Source organism: Augochlora pura, chromosome 2 (genome assembly GCF_028453695.1).
Source record: "Augochlora pura isolate Apur16 chromosome 2, APUR_v2.2.1, whole genome shotgun sequence".
In the NCBI taxonomy this organism is placed as follows: Eukaryota; Metazoa; Arthropoda; class Insecta; order Hymenoptera; family Halictidae; genus Augochlora; species Augochlora pura.
The window spans coordinates 19,956,313-19,974,857 of NC_135773.1; the positions used below are offsets into that span (position 1 = coordinate 19,956,313).

Below are 18,545 nucleotides of genomic sequence, written 5' to 3' on the forward strand. Positions count from 1 at the left end.
ATATATTAAACGTAACTTAATTGAAATATATATATATATAAATTCAAATTGATTGGTTAACTAAATCTTTATTACGTGCTTCTTAAATTTAATTTCTACAAATCTACATTTCAATAGCATTATCTATACAGAGATTTCATGAAGGTGTATTTCCATTAACAAAGGACAGATGATGGAATTTCTGTTTAAAAAATATCCAAGTGTCTGTCTTGATGTAATAAATAAAATTTGTATTACTATAACTAATGTATCAACTAGAGAATCGTTCTAACGAATATTTAAAGTGCGAAAACAACTCCGCTACATTTCCAAAATTGTTTGATAGAAAACTTCGAAAATGAACGCTTTAAAAATTTGCTGGTATAAGTTGTTCACTTTAAGAAACAATTTTCCCCTCTCTGCCTTTTCTACTAACTTCTCGACGAAATTATATATACTCAATATAATAATGTTACCTTTGGTGATCGCCAGCAGATGCATTCCTTTTTCGCAAGTAGTTGATCCAAGATGTATGCTAGATCCTGTATACGAAATAGCCTTACGAATGAATCCCCTAACGCGTCCAGAACGAAACTATATAACCATCAATATTTCGATAAACTATCGCTAGTTGCAGGTCACTCATGGGAAGACCTTGCGTGTCATAACAATTACGACCGAAAGCTCTAAAAGCACCATCGATTTCGTAAGGGTTGAAATAAACTTGGCCATCGACTTATGCAGAATGTGTTATATATTTCGATGCATATAAAAAAATATAAATTCCCAAGGTTTCGGAACGTTCACAAAAATAATTCTCGCTCGACCAATGTGTTGCGGATCGTGTTACGTGTGCGCGTGTCTAGTTGCGAGCTAAACGTAGACCTACATGGGGTGGGTAGGGCGCGATCGGACAGGTCGCGTCACCGATCTAATTGGCACACGGCGAAGCTTGTACTTAGCGTTCGCATGATACAAGGCACTTTAAATAGATGGGTTGGCTAGACAGTGATTATTTCTCCTCACTTGCTAGCAATTGGACGAGATTCATAACCACTGACGTGTGCCGCGCGAGCGAGAAACGAGAGAGAGTTGGCTACAGGTGGTCCCGGGCAGATCAATATTGTTCGTGTGCCTTGGTGAATATGTGAGAGCGGCCTCGATGTCCCTCGTAACACGCAGCCCCTGATCCCACCCATGACGGTGATATTGCACGGCGTGAGCACCTTTTCGTCCTACATACCCCTATCCGTCCGCATTCCACGTGCACGTCGCAATTAAAATGAAAAAAAAAAAGAGTACGAAATCCGATCGACGACCTCACCTCTCTCCTATACCTCTGTCGGCTTCGCGTCGACTTACAAACTCCGTGCTGATGATAAACGTGTCAGGAACAGACATTTCCGTGTACCGGTATCCTAATTTTCTAACGAAAAATGTGTTTTATATAACACGTTCAACAAAAAGTGTCTTTGTACGATGACAATTTGAACCTTCCGACTCTTAAGAATATAATCCTCACGATTTTATAACTTTTTTGATCATACACAATTTAACCACCCAATTTTAATTTAATTACTTATCGATTAATTCAATCAACTTCGGTAAATTTATAGATTATTGACAGAGCAGTGAAAGTGTTAAAGATTGTACTTTAGTTTAGAAGAAAGAAATTATGGTAGCAAATATACTTTAGTGCCATACACTCTTTACATTTTATATCATTAACAAATTTATCCAATAATAATTTTGTATTTAGAGATTTTTAATTGGTATTATCAATTATCATTTGCAAATTCGTAAAATCCAATGAAAAAGTTATAGAGTTCGAACTGTGTTCTTACATTTTAACACGTTTCCATTCAAATGCGATTCGACGCTCTCATCATCAGCGTGGAGTTTGTTCATGTAAATTAAATAACTTATCTTACACATTCTGCATTCTGCAGTACAAAATTACGAGAAGCAATGTTAAAGATATGACAGAAAAATAACGTAGGTAACTCTTTTGACGACTTCTATAGTTCTGTAAACGAGTGTAAACAAGTCAATGAGACATTGGAAAATAACAATATAATATATAGAAGACATTTGGCATTACGAATTATCATCGAAATGCAGATCCTGAATATAGGAGCCAACTCTTACAAATTAATTGACCGTTTGATAAATTGTTTTAAAGGTTCCATAGCTATGACGATTTATAATAGACACTGTCTAATAAAAAAATATCGTGAAACACCGAATCGAAAGAGTTCAATCTTTTTAAGTAAACGAAAGTGCTGTGCGCTGGACTTTTTTTAAATTCGCGAGCACGCGAACATTTTCTGTTACAGAAGTTACATAAATTTCTTCGAACAAATAACTTAATTCTGCAATAGCATCCTTGAAACAGAACAAACCTCAACAAAAACGGGGCTCAATTTTGAACGAAGACTATATCCTATTCTATAACGCCAATTATACCTTACGCAATTATATAAATAAATGAATTCAACATATAGTAGAATAAAACTGGCCAACCACTTTGTAAAAACTAACTCCTATTACAAACTATACAATAAATATGTACACTTATTAGCACATATAGAATGGTTATAACAATACTATCAAATATACAAAACAAGTTTGCTTTCAAGAAAACAAATACATACTTTGTATCGAAACTTAAGACGAATGTCAATGATTAATTAAAAAAGAATATACAGATATACACATTGACCGTACTAAATAATAATAACATTTCTATCTGCATGACTGACTGAATGGGACTCCAAATAATGGACTGCGGACTCTTATGGATAATTTAACTTTCGTGCAAAACCGTGGTACATTAAAATGCTATTTTCGAGATTATAAGTAATGCAGAAATTAAACAAAACCGGAGTGATAACTTGCAACAAACGCGTTTGATTGGAAGCGATCGTTTTAAAAATAGACAGTTTGAGTGCTAGCTGTTAAGAGACCGTGTCATCCGCACTGTCATAGTCCTCTTCATCCAGCTCGTCCTCGAGGAAGTGTCTGGGATAACCGAGATCTAGCACATCCTGCGGCAACAACTCCTGCAGATACGGATAGAATGGTATCAGCTTGTACTGACTGATACACTCGAGTATCCAATCGTGAACAATTGGCACGGCACGGGTCTTCTTATGCCATTCTACTAACAAAAAAGCCAAAACTATTTTTTAGCGCAGGACGAAATCCTACGGAAGAATCGTGTTAATGGAAAGCTAGGAGATGTTAAGCAGCAGGTCTAGAAGCCGTTAGGTCTACCGGAGAAAGTGGGGCACATTTTTGAAAGTTCAGCTTCCGTGTGCCTAGCTACAAAAAATACTCATCCTCTTCGCTTCTCTTTCGGTCTGAATGATCATCTCCAAAAGTTTGGAATTTTTATTTCCGTTTACGCTGAGAGAGATACGGCGGGGAAGACCGAACTTTTAAGCAGTTTTCTCGTCGTCTACGTTAGATTAAACACATTAGCTTTATCTCATACGTTTTTTAATGTCTTCGGTTGGTCATTAAGGGTGAGAAAAAATTCGGGAACGTGCTGGAAAGATAAGGGCTGGAGTTGTTTTCTCGGGTAGTTCTTTGGGAAAGTTTGAAGACATTGGAACGGTAATTAGAAAATGTAATATTAATAATTTTACTTTAGTTGCAATTATGTTACGCAATACAAATATCCTAATCTCATTTATTCGATTTTTTTATTTCAATCGAATTGAAAAATAATTATATAGATTGAATCATAAAGATAAAAGACAGATCTGACATGCAAGCATACAATTTATAAAGGCACTCGTTTATAACTTTATTATAATATTAAAAAAAATTAACTAATTGGCGATAGTAATTGGTCGACAATTAATGAGCGAGGGTTGATAAAAATGGGTTGACAAATTTTTTATTCGGCGTTGTTCAATTTATTAGCATTTATCTAAGATAAATATACCTGTATCAATACTTTTTAGCCAAATATTTGATTTGAGTAGTAATCATTCATTAATTGTCATAAATTATTCTATTTATTCGAATAACTTTTCATTCGAAATAAATTTGTATTCAATAGCGTATAATAAAATGTTAATCTTTATCTATTCATCATCGAATAAAATTTTGCACAATTCCGAAAGGAATGAAGCAAATTCTCGACCAAAAAGGGCTTTCAAGATATAAACGTTTTAACGTGCAATAATCATCTATGTACGCAACATGAAACAGACATATAATAGAAGTTTTTAGAAAAGATATAATAAATAAGAAAATTTGCACAATTCACTCACCGATAATTTTGTCCTCGTGGGCCTGCTCCTGGACCACGATGAAGGCCATGTGATTCGTCCGAGCGGCTAAAGCTCCAAGGGAGCGGACGACGGTGCCGCCGGTGGCACGTAGCAACTCCTGCAAGGGAACGTATTCTTAAGCCGTGGAAGTTGGCAGGAATTCAACTGTAAATAGCCTAGCAAAATTGGATGGTCGGGAAAACACAAATAAATGCGTTCCCGCGAATGTCGGATCGACGGTAAGAACGCCGCGTTGGCCAGCGTCTCATTACCGATTACTCAACTTTTCGTTTGTTCTACGCCAAACACACTGCGCTCGCCACGATGCATCTCACGAAACGCAGATTATATCACGCAGCTCGCGATTAGGATTTCTCATCTGTTTCGTGCCTTAGTAATTGTTGGAAAAACAAAGAGCTAGTTACGAGATATAATCAATAGGCTGCGGATTATTATATATTTGCAGCAGGTACAGTTTGCAGATTAAGAAGAGTAGAATCTATATTTTATTTGCACGATGGGAAGTTTTCTAATCGTCGAATTTTGACGAAGTAACGTGTGGAATTGATAATTTTTATAAAGTTCCGCAGTCTGGCGATTATGTGTGAACACCGCCAGTGAAAAGACATTTTCTGTTTAATATTTATATATAGTATTTTTCACTAAATCTTATTCTACACTTTCTCACAAAAAAAAACTATTCAAAATTGCTATAATTGTTGCAAAGAAGCACTTATGATAATATCATTCAAGGAACTAATCCTTTGCCATCTTAACCACAAATCTGAAATAACTTTCCTGGCTCATAGCATTTCCATTCTACGTAACAAGGTGCACTTTAATGCATACGAGAGTGATTCATGTGACTCATCAGTTTCATTATTTAACAATTTTTTAAATCCAAACTATATTGTTATAAAAATTATCTTGTGTGATAGTTACAGTACTTAGTATATAGTATATAAGTAAATAGTATCTTCTTAAGTGATAGAACAATTTCAGTGGTGCCTCAGAGTCACTGCTCGAGTGCAAAGGGTTAAACGACGATCGTTTTAACAAACATGTAGTCGAATGTTTAAAGTCGTATTCGTTCCCCTGCCCTGAGTGCACAGCTATAGTAATGGTGATAGGGTACGAATGCAATTCCTTTAAGAATGTCTCCCGATGCCGGACCTGCATCTTATCTTATTGCGACGGCAATGTAAAACGGGATCGTAATGCTCGCTGCGTTGAAAGAAAACCGCTGCGTCTTGGAAACGGTGGACCTCGTGTACACGTGTTAACCCATTCACGTCACGGGACGGGATATCTTGCAATCCAATACCGTTGTTCTGCCACTGTGGACGAGATATCTGGCAATACGATGCGCCGTCCTGACACACTAGACAAGATATATTGCTAACCACGATATAGTCTTCCTCTTTGCGATGCACTCGACGCAGCGGTAACAACCATGATCGAAGCGCGGCTCTGCATAATGAATGACGGTCATATTTGTACCATATTGTTTCTAATTTTGCTCGCGGTGCAAATAAAACTTCTCCGATGTGTGCAACATTCTGCCGTTAAGTTTAATTAACAAAGATGTAAGTCTGATGTGAGTAATAATGCAAGTTTGATTCATATAATTGGAAATGTTACTAGAAGTCGCCCTTTTAAGATGAGCATCAGATTTTGAGCGTTATCAGGAGAGTGCAAATTTTTTAAAATATTATGTACAACTCAGCAGCACCTTAACATTCAACTAACATTAGTATCACAATTGATTCTTAATATTTTTGCTCGAAATTTATTCGAAGTTGGTTTTTTTAGAATACCAAAGAATTGGTTCCGAAATATGTCCTAAAAATGCGCTAAGTTTGCCCTAAAACTGACCTCGAACTGTCCTAAATCAGCTCTAAAACTAACTTAAAATTGTCCTAGATTTAGGGCAGTTCAAGGATAGAGATATTTAGGGCAGATATGAGACAGTTTTAGGTGAGTTTTAGGACAGATTTAGGGCAGCTTCAGGACAAATTTAGGGTTCTTGAAAGGTTCTTGAAATTTATAGCTTTTTTAAGACAGATTTAGGACTTCTTTCCTTGTGCCCCAAGCTTCCACAGTTTGATATTGGCTACGGGAACATGTCCTATATTTACCAATTCATTTCCTGAAATTGCTTCCTGCCATGTCACTCTCCTATTACTCTTTAACTACAAGTCAATCTCGAGAAGCCCACAGTGCACTCTACGCACTCGAACGTTCCTATAACCGTACACCTCCGCGAGAAGAGTAAGGAAAGGCGTGTACTTTCGGGTATCTGCCTATCGAGCGCTTAAAGAGCTCTTGCTTACCGAACGACTGTCGTGCAGAGTCTAAGGACTTCGCGAAAGGCAAAGTGGCCAGACCAACCGAACGGAAGCAGCGCTTCAAAGGATCTTCCGGACACAAAGTGTTAAGTCAGCCCACCCAAAGGGACCATTCAACGGCCTCAATTTTCCCTCGTAAAAGGTGTTCGGAAAGCTCACCTCGTACTGCTCCACGGAGATATCCACGTACGGTCCGATGCACAGGAAGGTGAATCCCTTGAACAGTTCCTTTTGCCTCAACCGGGAGTTCCGAGCGCCAGTCTCGAAAGTTGAACCGTCCACCACCTCGTATCTCTCCTCGTTTACTAATTTTTTCTCCCTCAACGAGTCGACCACCCACTGATAGCCCACCACCCATTTCCTGTTCGCGATACCCTGCAAATACTTCAGGGTCTTGCTAGCGCTGTTGTTCTTTTCATCGGCCTTGACGATCACGTGCGTCACTCTGAGATCAAAGGATTTCAAATAATTGGCGTTCGTCAGGCTGGCCAGCTTCGTCACCTCCTGTATTTGCGTGGGCAACAGACCGCTGCAAAGAAAACACAATTTTTCTCTTTGCCCGTTGAATCCAGCCACTTCGTTCGCCGTCCTATTCTTCGGCTCGTTTGCATTCTCCAATTTCATTTGCCCCGCGAACGGGATCGCGGCGCCCGCGCAATCATCCTTCGCTTGTCCATGGACCTTCGGCGTACTCTGGCAGACAGGCTGCAGGCCTCCTTCCCTCACAGGCGTCGTACTTCTTGCAAATTCCGAAGATAGACACCTCCTAGAGGCCTTGCTCGTTTGCGCCGCTGCTATCTTTGTCGAAAACTCCTTCGCTGACGAGGCGGTCGGTTGCATGCTGGAAATCGTTGTTTTATCGGTAAATTTCGATCTTTTTCCAAGGATTTAAGAGTTTCTGAACTGGGAAATCATTTTGGATTTCTGCATACATGTTTTACTAATATTTAAGGTATGTGGAGATATTGTTAATAGAGCAAGAATAGTAAATCTATAAGTCATGTTTGTCTTAACGAAATTTCAAAAAAAGAAAATCTCTTATTATACTTGTTATTACATTTGTCTCTTTTAATATAATTTGAAGTGTTGACTTTCTCAATTTTATTAGTATATATAAGAATAAAAAGATGAAATACAAAATTATTCACACACAAATTCAATCACGAATAACTTTAATCGACTATTCACATTATAATCTCCTGTCACTATAATTCCTTTCAAAGCTATGTTGATTAATATTCTTCGTCTTTAATAATTACCGTAATTAAACAAAGGAATTTTTAATTTTCATATGTCTTTATATTACTCATATTCTTAGTTTTTGATAACAAAAGAAGCAAACTTGGTTTAAATTTAGATGCAATAAATAACATTTATATTTAATGGATTATGTATAAAATAACGAGTTGTGTTAATCTAATTTTTGATTTATGGAACCATAAATCTGGGGGATCGATACGATACAGGATACGACGTTCTCACATGGATCGCATTATTCTCTTAATTGAATGAATAATTGCGCGCGCTCGAGAATGACGTCGAACGGGAGGAGGGGAGAGGTAGCAGCTACAAAAGACTCGTATTACTTACTTTCTCGTCTTTGCGTGGGGAGTGTTCTCGACAATGTCGTCTTCCTCGGTTGAGTGTTCGGCGTCCTGGATATTTCAGAGCACAAGTGAGTCTTTGAGAGGGGCTGTGCAAAGAGGCTTGTTTATCTCGTAAGTAGCGGAATGAATAGTTACGGTGAATAATGAGAGCCACGATTTAGATACCGAACGTGGCAGGAAATTATGCTGTTTTTCAGGCACAATTCCCTGGCTAATATCCCGTATTCCCCGACCAGTCGGATGCAAACGCTGCTCCCGACGAACTAATTGCTCTTCTTGCAAACAATACTTATTACCCGGAAGACAATTTTACGAAGGTATCTTGGCTTCTCCCTCGCGCAAGTTTCCAGAAGGAACGCGCGCGAAATAAACCGACGCGACGGTAAAGTTCCGAAAATAATGGAAACCCTTCGATCGAATAATTTTCGCATAAATCGAGATACTTTTCGAACTCGTCGGATGTCGAAACATTCGCTATTTTGAAATGGTTTAAATAAAAATCGATATTGTTATAGATAATTAACGCGACGATAATCGTTTATCTAAAAATCGATACAGAAGCAAATATACCAATTATTAAACAAAATAGAAGACTTAATATAATTTCTTAACCCCTTGCACTCGAAGCTACTTTAAGCTTAGATCTAAAATTGCTATTTTGAGTAGTATAGTACTTGGTATAATTTATGCATGTGAGATTGAGTCTTGTGACTCATAAAATTGTAACGCTTTTAACAGAAGGGTCTTTAATAATGTCAACATTATTTTGATAATTACATAACAATTTTCAGAGGCGTTACTCGTGTGCAAAGGGTTAAAAGACTAATCTTGAAGTTACGATCAACAAGCCTAGTAATATTTACAACTGATATATAGAATACTTCTGTATTCTAGTAAAAGCTCTATCAATTTCAGAACCAAATGCTTTACGAGACGATGAAACCAAAAACTCACCTCTTCTTTCAAATTTAAGGGAGTGCTAGCGTTCCCATTCCAATTCTCCGTTTGGGATGGCCGTTCCTGTTTCACTGGCGTCTGCGCGTTCGCAGCTCTTCCAAACAGATCGTCCTCGAACTGTTTGATGATCATTTGATGTTGGGTGATGTCCATCAGCGAGTCCTGCTCGAAGCACGTTTCTTTCAGAGTCACGTCGTTGACCGTGTTCTCGAGTATTCTGTCACTGCCAGGCAACGCCGGATTAATCGTCGATAATCTATTCGCGACGTTGTTCCTGGTGGCCGGCTGTTGGCTCGTCGATTTCACCGGCTTAGTCTGTTCCCGCGATCTATCATCCCCTATCTTCGAACTTTTATCAGCGGCGTTTACGTGCTCCGGAGTCAGGGTTTTGTCACCGTCGGTCTCACTGTCGTACAATCTACCGGATTCGTCGCACTCGTTCTCCTTATCGGAGCCCTTGCACAACCGGCTGACTGAAGCATCCTTAAATCGTCCGTCCTCGCGCACGTTCCGCGCAGAATCCACGCCAGCGTGGCATTTCCGTTTCCGCGGCCTGCAATAGTCACTTATCAGCTGCTCCGTGTCGACATTGGCGATAATTTCGTCAAAATTATCCTGCATCAAGCACGCGACCTCTTCCCTCCTTTGTCTCGTCGGCTCTTTGTCGCCAGAAGTCGTCGCCGCTCTCTGAATGTTCCTGACGCTGTCTATCGTCGCTCCAAAGTCCGGCGAATCGTTGTCAAAAGATCCTTTGCCCGAAGGACCTTGCCCCATCTTGGCGTTAACTTTCGACGAGTTCGGGTCGCTGTCCGATGAGGATAAACGTATCCTTTGAACGGGGCCCGTTCTCCTGGATATTCTGGGTGAATTCAAAAACGAGGACTTCGCGTTGGCCCAATGCTCGCCGATGTTTGTCGATATATCTATTTTTGAAAATTTGTTGCTCGGCTGCAAATCCCTGGACCAACTGTCCACGATCATATCCACGTCTTTGTAGGAATCCGAGTCCGGGGTAGCTGATCGTTTTCGTTTGGTCGCCGTCGAGGTGCCTGGTTGCTGATTCAGGCCGGGAAAATTACTCCTTTTGGAGCTCAAAGAACTATCGGTGCTTGGCGACTTGATCCTTTTGTAGACCTTCTTTTGCTGTTTCCGCGTATATGTTCCGTTGCCTGCCTCCAAGTCGGAACTCAGCGTAATAGTTTCAACGATTTGGCCACTGTGACTAGAGGGACGACAATCCATGGCATCGTTTTTTCCATGCGCTACCGGACCCTTGCTGTACGTAGCACCCGCCTGATGATCGTTGACCTCCGTCGTCCTGCTCGTCTTCTGAACCAAGTTATTTCGGCTAGTGGATTTCTCCCTCGTTTTACGCGGCGCGTCGTCGGTCTCCGGTCCTCCAGAGCCCTGCATCGACGTCCTTACGAGGGCCCTCGAATGAACGCCTCTTGTATCGGACAAGTTGCTCCTCTTGGCACCGATATCTTCGTCATCCTGTTGCGCGAACTTCACGGCTCGCTGAGTGTTCCTGGTAGGGGAGTACAGGTCAAGGAACTTCAGCTGAGAGTCGTCTTTCGATGACAGTATATTGACGGTGCTATTGAAAGCTGTTGTCGCCTTGGAAGGGGTGTTCTGACGAACCGGTCGAACGACGTTCCCTTCGTTCTCGTAGATAGAAACCATGAGAATATCGTTCGAGTCACGAGGTTCACTGGCTGCGGTGGCTGAAATGATGTCCTTGGAGATGGGGTCCAGACTGTCGATGACGATCCTTGGCGCCACAGGTATGACAGAAGACTTTGTCGACTCTGAGTCAGACTGGGAAGTTCCTTTTCCCTTCGGGTCGACCGCTGCTACTTTTTCTCTGCTGGCTGATGAACCAACTCCAGTGCTATTTTGCGATGGCTCCGCATTGTTCACCGTGAATCTAGCATTGCTACCGAAATTATTCTTGGACGAAAGATTAACGATACTTTCGTGTTTCATCGGATCGTCTAGTGTTTGCCTCCTTCGGTTACGTTCATGAGGTGTCGGCAACCGTCGCCTGGTGCTTCCAAGGTACAGGAATCTAACAACCTTCATATTGCATTTGACAAGTTTGCCCAGTTTTTTGAACATTGTCATAGACTTCCTCTGTACGTTACACTTACAAGCCTTAGCGTCTTCGACGTGCCTGTTCCCCGTCATATTATTTCCTTCGCGTTCACCGAGCGTGTTCGCGGATTTTGTCGGCGCAGCGACGATATTCTCCGCTCGACAGATCTCGTGATTCAAGTCACGTTTCACGGCGTGCAGTCGCGAGTTGGAGTCGGTGGCCGCGGGATCGTCGAATTTCGGATCGGCTTCGGGTCTCTTTAGAGACAACCTGCTGAGCAACGGCGTCGAGGATTGAAAGCTGGCGGGCGATTGCTGCACGATCGGCGCCATTTCCACATCCACCGACGGAGAGACGTAGCCTTCCAGTAGATTCGGGCTATCTTCCACCGGATTTCTAACCGGCGTCACGCCGGTAGACGACGTCACGATTCGCCTCCGCGGGGGCGTTCGTTGGAGACCCAACTCTCGCAGGAACTTGTTCTCCGAGTCTTCGTCAAACGTTAGATTTTCAATTACCAGGTTCTGCTGTTGGTCCGCGGCCTCGACGATCTCGTTCGTCCCAGGATTGTTCAGATTTCTCCTATGCACCTGCTCGCCCTCCTCGAACGCGATGAAGGACGATCTTCCAGCAGCACGGGTCGCTCTCGCCATCGATCCGTTGTTCTTGTTCCTAAACTGCTGTTTCTTGGCGTTCTTATGCACCGGCAATTTCTCATTCGCATCGTTATCCGCGACACTCGGCCTCTCCGCGCTCCTTCTTACGGATCCACCCGATAGTTTTTTCTGCCTCGGGGCTCGCTCCTTCGCGGATTCATTCGCCAACTTTTTGCTCCTGTTCTCAATGCTCACGTTCAAGGACCTGATCTTCTTCGGCCTCTTCGAGCGCATCTCTTTCCCGAACTGGACGACCGACGTCCAGTTTTTCTTCGTCGACGGCAGCAGATCGCACGGCGACGTTTTCTGAACGTCGCTCCTCCTGCTATCGTCCTGTTCCTGAACACCGTCCCTCTCGTTATCCGATTTGTCGTAGCTGGAAGCGCTTTGTCTTCGATCGACCCGACTCGTTTGCATTCCGCCGGCTGCGTCGTTTGCTCTCGGAGCCGACGCCGACGATGCTCTTCGGGTCTCGACCGCTTTGATCATCGTCTCCCGATTATCCTTGTCCTTTTGATCTTTCGATGATCGTCCTACCGTTACATTCCGCTTGCTACCGATCTCCTCGAAGGGTTCAGCGCTCTTGGCTTCAAGGCCGTCCCCGTCGACTTTCTTTTCACCGGCCTCGGATACCGAACAGAGCAAGGTATCGTTCAGGTTAGTGTCAGGCGTATTGCTCCGTCTCGGGCTGCGGGCCTCGATGTTCGCCGGCAAATTTTCGAGCCAACTGTGCACCTTCAGTTCCGCCGAGCTCTCGTCGTCATAATTCGTTTGGTCGGGCAGCAACGGCTCGACACCAGATATACTATACTTCGGAAAGTATTTCGTTATGACGCTGCTCTCCGGGGCGTCGTCCTTTTTGCTCTTGCTGCCGCTGGACCTTTTCGATTTCAACGCGGCACGTTTCGCTCGCGAACTTGCCGATTTCTTCAATGGCTTCGGCTGCGCGTACGAGCAACTCGGCTGAATGTACTCTTCCGAGTTCTGCTTCGCGGACTCCCTACTGCCGGAAGAACAGCTTTCCACTGTGCTGGGCCGTCTCGCCCTGTACGACGTTACTGTAACATGCGCGCGACGATGACGTAGCTTAATCAACGAATAGCTGATGCATGCGTTAGTAACAGAAACGTGTGTGTCAAATATATTTCCGTCAAGACTATGGAGAAATGTAAAGATACTGTTAGTCTTCGCAGCTTGGTCATATGAATAGAAGGAACAGGAAATTTCGATTAACCCTTTCGCGACGGCGCATCTGTACCATTCTTCGCTACTTTTCGCGACGGCGCGACTGTCTATGCTTTGTCTTCGTTCGCGAAAGCGAAAATGAACCATACTTCGCCACCAATATTTGTAGCCAATATTTATTACCAAGTATTTATAGCTTTATTTTGAGTTCGCTATTAAAATAAAATAACAATATAATTATGATTATATAAGCAGCTGTGGACCAAAAAGTGGCTGCCTTATATACAGGGTGTCAGCCACTGTGATGCACCAAGTGACTGCCGTATGTATACACGGCACCCGTCGCGAAAGGTTAAATGTTCATTATTAGGTTGCACTGAATCTATCGGAGATTTCATAGTAATGCTCATTTTCATGATAAAAGTAAGATCGTGAATTTAAGAGCTAAATATAGTATAATGAAGGAGAAGATAACATGTTTATTAATTCATGTGACATTATATAAGAATGAATATTTTTTACTATCGTTACTAATATACATTGTTTTATGACAACGACAAAGCTGAAATCACTCGTAGTTTGTACGACTGCTATTTTAACGTAAGCTTAAATGAAGAAGTCTTATGGGAAAGTGTTCCATAAAAACATTTTTATAATTTCAGTAACTGTAAAGGGAAAAATCATATTGCATAAAGATGGCTACATTTACGTTTGATATAAAAAATAATCGATACCTTACAGGATTTTTACAATCTTTAAATATGTAGTAAACATACGATCACAGCGTTAATGGATCGTTACGGACTTTGCAAATCGTGCATGCATATTCATCGATTAATATGCACTGACGACATGTGTGACGATTCGATGTAAATATTAATGAATAGTCGATAACTGCATCCATTGTACGAGCAGAAATATCGAAATTTTATGACTGCGAGAAATTTTGATTTTTCATTCAAATTAAATACTATTACAATGCTATTACAAATTCCAAAGCTTAGCAGTTAATATCATTTACAATATCTGCAGTCTTTTTTCAAGATAAAAATTCAACTTAGAGACAACACGTGAATGTGCTTAATAAAAATAACAAATGGGCCATATCGAATAATTATGAGATTTTAACAAAATATTCTGCAAAGATCGCCGTTTTAAGAACAGCTTTTTAAATCGTAGAACACCTAGGATATATTTTTATAAAATATTTACGGAAAAATTTTGAAAGGTCAGCCGCTCCGGATGCATAACAAGCACGTGGTCGTTTACTTTTTTGCGCGTTCCTCGCATATCCGTGACTGCGTTGCCACGGTGTTGCTATGTTAGCGTTTCCTCTATAACATACAGCGATTTACTACATCGTATATCAAATGTTGTTTACCGGCGAGATCTAGCATACGTCTGTTCACGAATATTTGCATATAAAAAGATTTCGTACTCATCTTTTACCTCCGCGATTGCCGTAGGGTTAACAGAATATCGGACGTCAGCCAGCGTATTTTCCAGAAGACGAACAAATCTGTTCTTATATTTAAGATTGTAAATTCGTGAAAAATATAGATCGATAATCCTTTCGTTCAATTATAATTATAATTTTTTTAAGTTATATTGTCTTGATCAATTATACTTTTTCTAATGCGTTTGGTTTTCATATGACCACTGAATCGAATATACATATTTGACTATGTTTGTCTTTTTACTACAAGAATATATAAAAAAATATGTTACAGTGTTATGTTAATCACTTGATTATTGTACTTTGATCCAATTTTCATTTTATCATGGAATTATTACTGACGCTGATTCGAAAAATATATAATGCGTTTAATTACATTTTGTTGCACTTTTAAATACAGCACACAATGTGCCGTTTGTGTTCATCGAATATTTTTTAAATAAATTCGTCGTTGTCAACAACACCTACAAACGTTCCAAATAAAATTCCGTACTTGAAATGTCGCTCAAAAAGTTTAGGTCGAAGTCGTATATTCAGATATTTCAAACCGCTGTTGTTTTGTCAGTAGAAGCGCACGTTTTCATCCGTACAACGTTACGCTACACAAATTCAATACCGTAGAATTAGTTCTTTCAGTAAAGTTTGCGTATCTTTTTGAGGTAAAATTGTATTGGTGCAAAACATATTATTCTTTCATGAATAGTATTTTCGTGCGATACGAAGGATAGTCTCATGATCATACTGAAAAGTCAAAATACAAAAGTGGTGACTTTTGTTAAATTAACAATGTATGAATGTTATTGTTATTTTATGTATTAATTAGCTACATCTGTGAACATTGTGAGTAATTTGTTAATAAGTAGATCTAATTTTTTAAAGAAAAGCGATAAAAGTATTTCACTCATTAATAATTGTTATTTTAATATTTTTACAATAATACGTGATTCTAGAAAAATCAGAGTTAAATAATTAATTCTTCGTCAATTAGATTACTTATTCTGAAAAGAAAGTTATATTGCTCTAAGTTAGACCTTGTTAATTTATACGATTTCTTGAACATTAAAAATGTGCATGCAACTGCAGAACAATTTATATTAACGATTATCTTCTTAATAATCTTTAATTTTATCAAATTCTCGAGATTGTTGGCGTGACTGTCAAATTTCTTATTTGGATATAACTATTTGTCCACTCTCTACAACTTCTATCTTTGGTTCTCCGAAAACCGAAAGGGCTACTGCGGAGACTTAGTTAAATATTCAAGCAAGGTATCAGTTAAATGTCCATCGCAGGAATTTCCGAGATCCGGCGACACACGTAAACGTTAAGACCTCGTGAAACATTAAACTTTTGTATACCGGCAGGAAGCATTGGGATCCCAAACAAGGGCAGAATCTAAATGTTTAAGAGACTCCTTCCGTCCTGAGAAACGGATAGCTGCCTGAAGTGAACACGATGTCGTAACGCAAAGACATGCAAACACGAAGAAGTATTTTTTGTAAGCAACCCTTGTTTCTTGTCACGAATGCAACATTAGTTCCGCCCAAATTTACCGCGTTAGGGTTCGTACCCGCGCGAAATTAGAGGGTATTTAACTACCCCTGCAACAAGTATTGGAACACTATTTAAACGCGCTAATTTTTTGAATGACCTGAAATTTTGTTTAAATATTAAAGACACCAGTTCGTTTCAAAAATAATTTTAAAAATAAAAATTAAACAAACGCTTCTTATTATCCTGCACTGATTTTTCAATTTTTATATTAATAATAATAATAATTTAATATAATACTTTTACAACGTAAATAATTCTGTATCCCGTAAATTTAACATACTAATCTCGGACAAAACGGAATCCTAGTTCTAGTATTAATAAATTTCGATAGTTTTCATTGTTACTAAATTGTTATAATAATATCGATTGTTGTATTGTTATAATAATAAATGGTTTGCACAAGATAAGGTAGGTCAAGTATATCAAAAAGGAAGAACCTCTATATTTGAATTTTCAATGAATAACAGAAAGGTAATAGCGGAATGTTTTACGAAAGCAGAATAATAATATGAACGTTGAAAGGAATTCGCTCACCGTCGATGCCGGTGTCCTTTTGTACAGCTTCCATCAATTTCTCTAATCTATCGATGTAGATCTCTATGTGCCCGTCTTCGCGTGTATCGCGTCGCTTTATAACGGAGTTGCACAATGGGCACGTTGAATTCTTGCTTTGCAACACCTTTTGGATGCACTCCCGACAAAATCGATGCCCGCATCGAGTTCTCATGGGGTTTGATATGGGATGCAGACTGAAACAGAAAATATGCAGCATTAGTAAAGTAATACACCGTTTAATTTAATGTACAGTATTCAAGAATTTAAAATTACATTTATTAGTGTACGTATACTGTTCTAGTGTCAAATATATTAAATGTGTATAATATTAACTATATTAAATATATTAAATGAAAGGTATTTACATAAGTAAATAAACCTAATGAAAATCCAATTAAGAATGACTGATGCTGTAACTGACACATTTTATAATCATACGCAATGATTATAACAGGAAACATTACGCTAGTTGCATAATATGCGTTTCACAATCTCAACTGAATTAACACATTGACAACGGCTTGACCCATGTGTCAGATCCGTGGGCTGCGTACATTTGTTTATTTTGCTTGCATTTCACAAAATAAATACTACAAAATAGGTATATGTTATTTTATCTGAACATTATAAACAGATATTCAATAGTAAAAACATAGAAATTCAATATTATAAACTTAACATAATTATTTAATTATTGTAAATTTCAGGCACCGACTCGCAGAGAAAATCGTGATTATTTAAGTTAAATATTCAGTTAAGTTAACTGGAATGTGTAGTCATCTTATCTTACTACATGCTGTTATCTCTAGAATGATAAAGCTTGCCGCCTTCTTCCATTAATGTTACTTTTATAAGTTCATATATTACACTATACAATATTAAATTATTAAAACTGTATTCGCTATGTAGCCAATTTTAAAATTAAGAGGTAAAAAGACTTTGTTCACCAAATACTTCATTCTAACATAAGCATATTTAATTTCTGCGTATAAAGTAGATACCAAAATTAAATTAATAATAGATATAGATATAATAGATATAATAGACATAGAACAAGAAAAATACCACTGAAATATATACATATAATATTTATTTGAAAACAAATGACCAATTTTATCATGCCTACCGTAGGAAAAGAATCACATTTTATATTATGAGAAGTATAGTCTTGGAAACCGTTTTGTGTATAAGATAAAAACATAAATCATATAATTAATAAACAAAAATATGTTACTAAACTTATACTTTAAGGTTCAATAAAATATAGTAGATAAATCTGAAGTAATTCAATTAAATAATACAATTAGCTGACAATCTATTAATGAATTAATATATTAATGTGATATGCTGAATTAATGTAATGACCTGTATTAAAATTGAAAAATCTAGAGAATTTAAATAAATTGTGAACTTAAGTATGTAAAGTCTATACAAAACTAGAACGAGATTGTTCATTGAAGTGGGAACAGTATTCCATTCATAAACTCCGTCGTAAACAGAGGCAAACATAACCTATACCGCAATGTGAAAACTAATAAGAAAACAATCGTTTGTCTTCACCCGATGATGCATATTAAATTACTTAGAATATTCATGGTTCTGGAACATGATCTTATTAGTACCGATTTAAAACTTACCAAATTGAACATCGTAAACATTTCTGCATGTTTCGTATCACGTCTGACAGTTTGTCAACGATTTCAAATGTTTCTTCCATCATTTTTCCTTATTTTTGTGGACGGTCACAAACGTTTATCCTTTATGTTCCATCCATCTCACAACACAAAACATCTGAATCACTTTAACAATTGGCGGTCTTTTATCGCGCCATACTTAAAGCTACACTAACATTAGTTGACAATACTTGTAA

General features: G+C 39.0%; 1 protein-coding gene across 3 annotated transcripts; it reads right to left on the bottom strand.

The window, feature by feature from the left end:
- Positions 1 to 721: 721 nt before the first annotated feature.
- LOC144476978 (uncharacterized) lies at positions 722 to 18,495 on the bottom strand. Of its 3 annotated transcripts, none has more exons than XM_078194364.1 (7): positions 18,313 to 18,495; positions 16,655 to 16,869; positions 9,172 to 12,983; positions 8,201 to 8,265; positions 6,770 to 7,451; positions 4,263 to 4,380; positions 722 to 3,041 (listed from the first exon to the last, which is right to left on the bottom strand). In XM_078194364.1, exons 1-7 carry the CDS (start codon positions 18,393 to 18,395, stop codon positions 2,974 to 2,976), a joined length of 5,043 nt encoding a protein of 1,680 aa, XP_078050490.1. In that variant the 5' UTR covers positions 18,396 to 18,495; the 3' UTR covers positions 722 to 2,973. The 3 variants fall into 3 exon arrangements, with proteins under 3 accessions (XP_078050490.1, XP_078050480.1, XP_078050471.1); XM_078194354.1 differs by having other exon boundaries at positions 722 to 3,139; XM_078194345.1 differs by having other exon boundaries at positions 722 to 3,142.
- Positions 18,496 to 18,545: the final 50 nt, after the last annotated feature.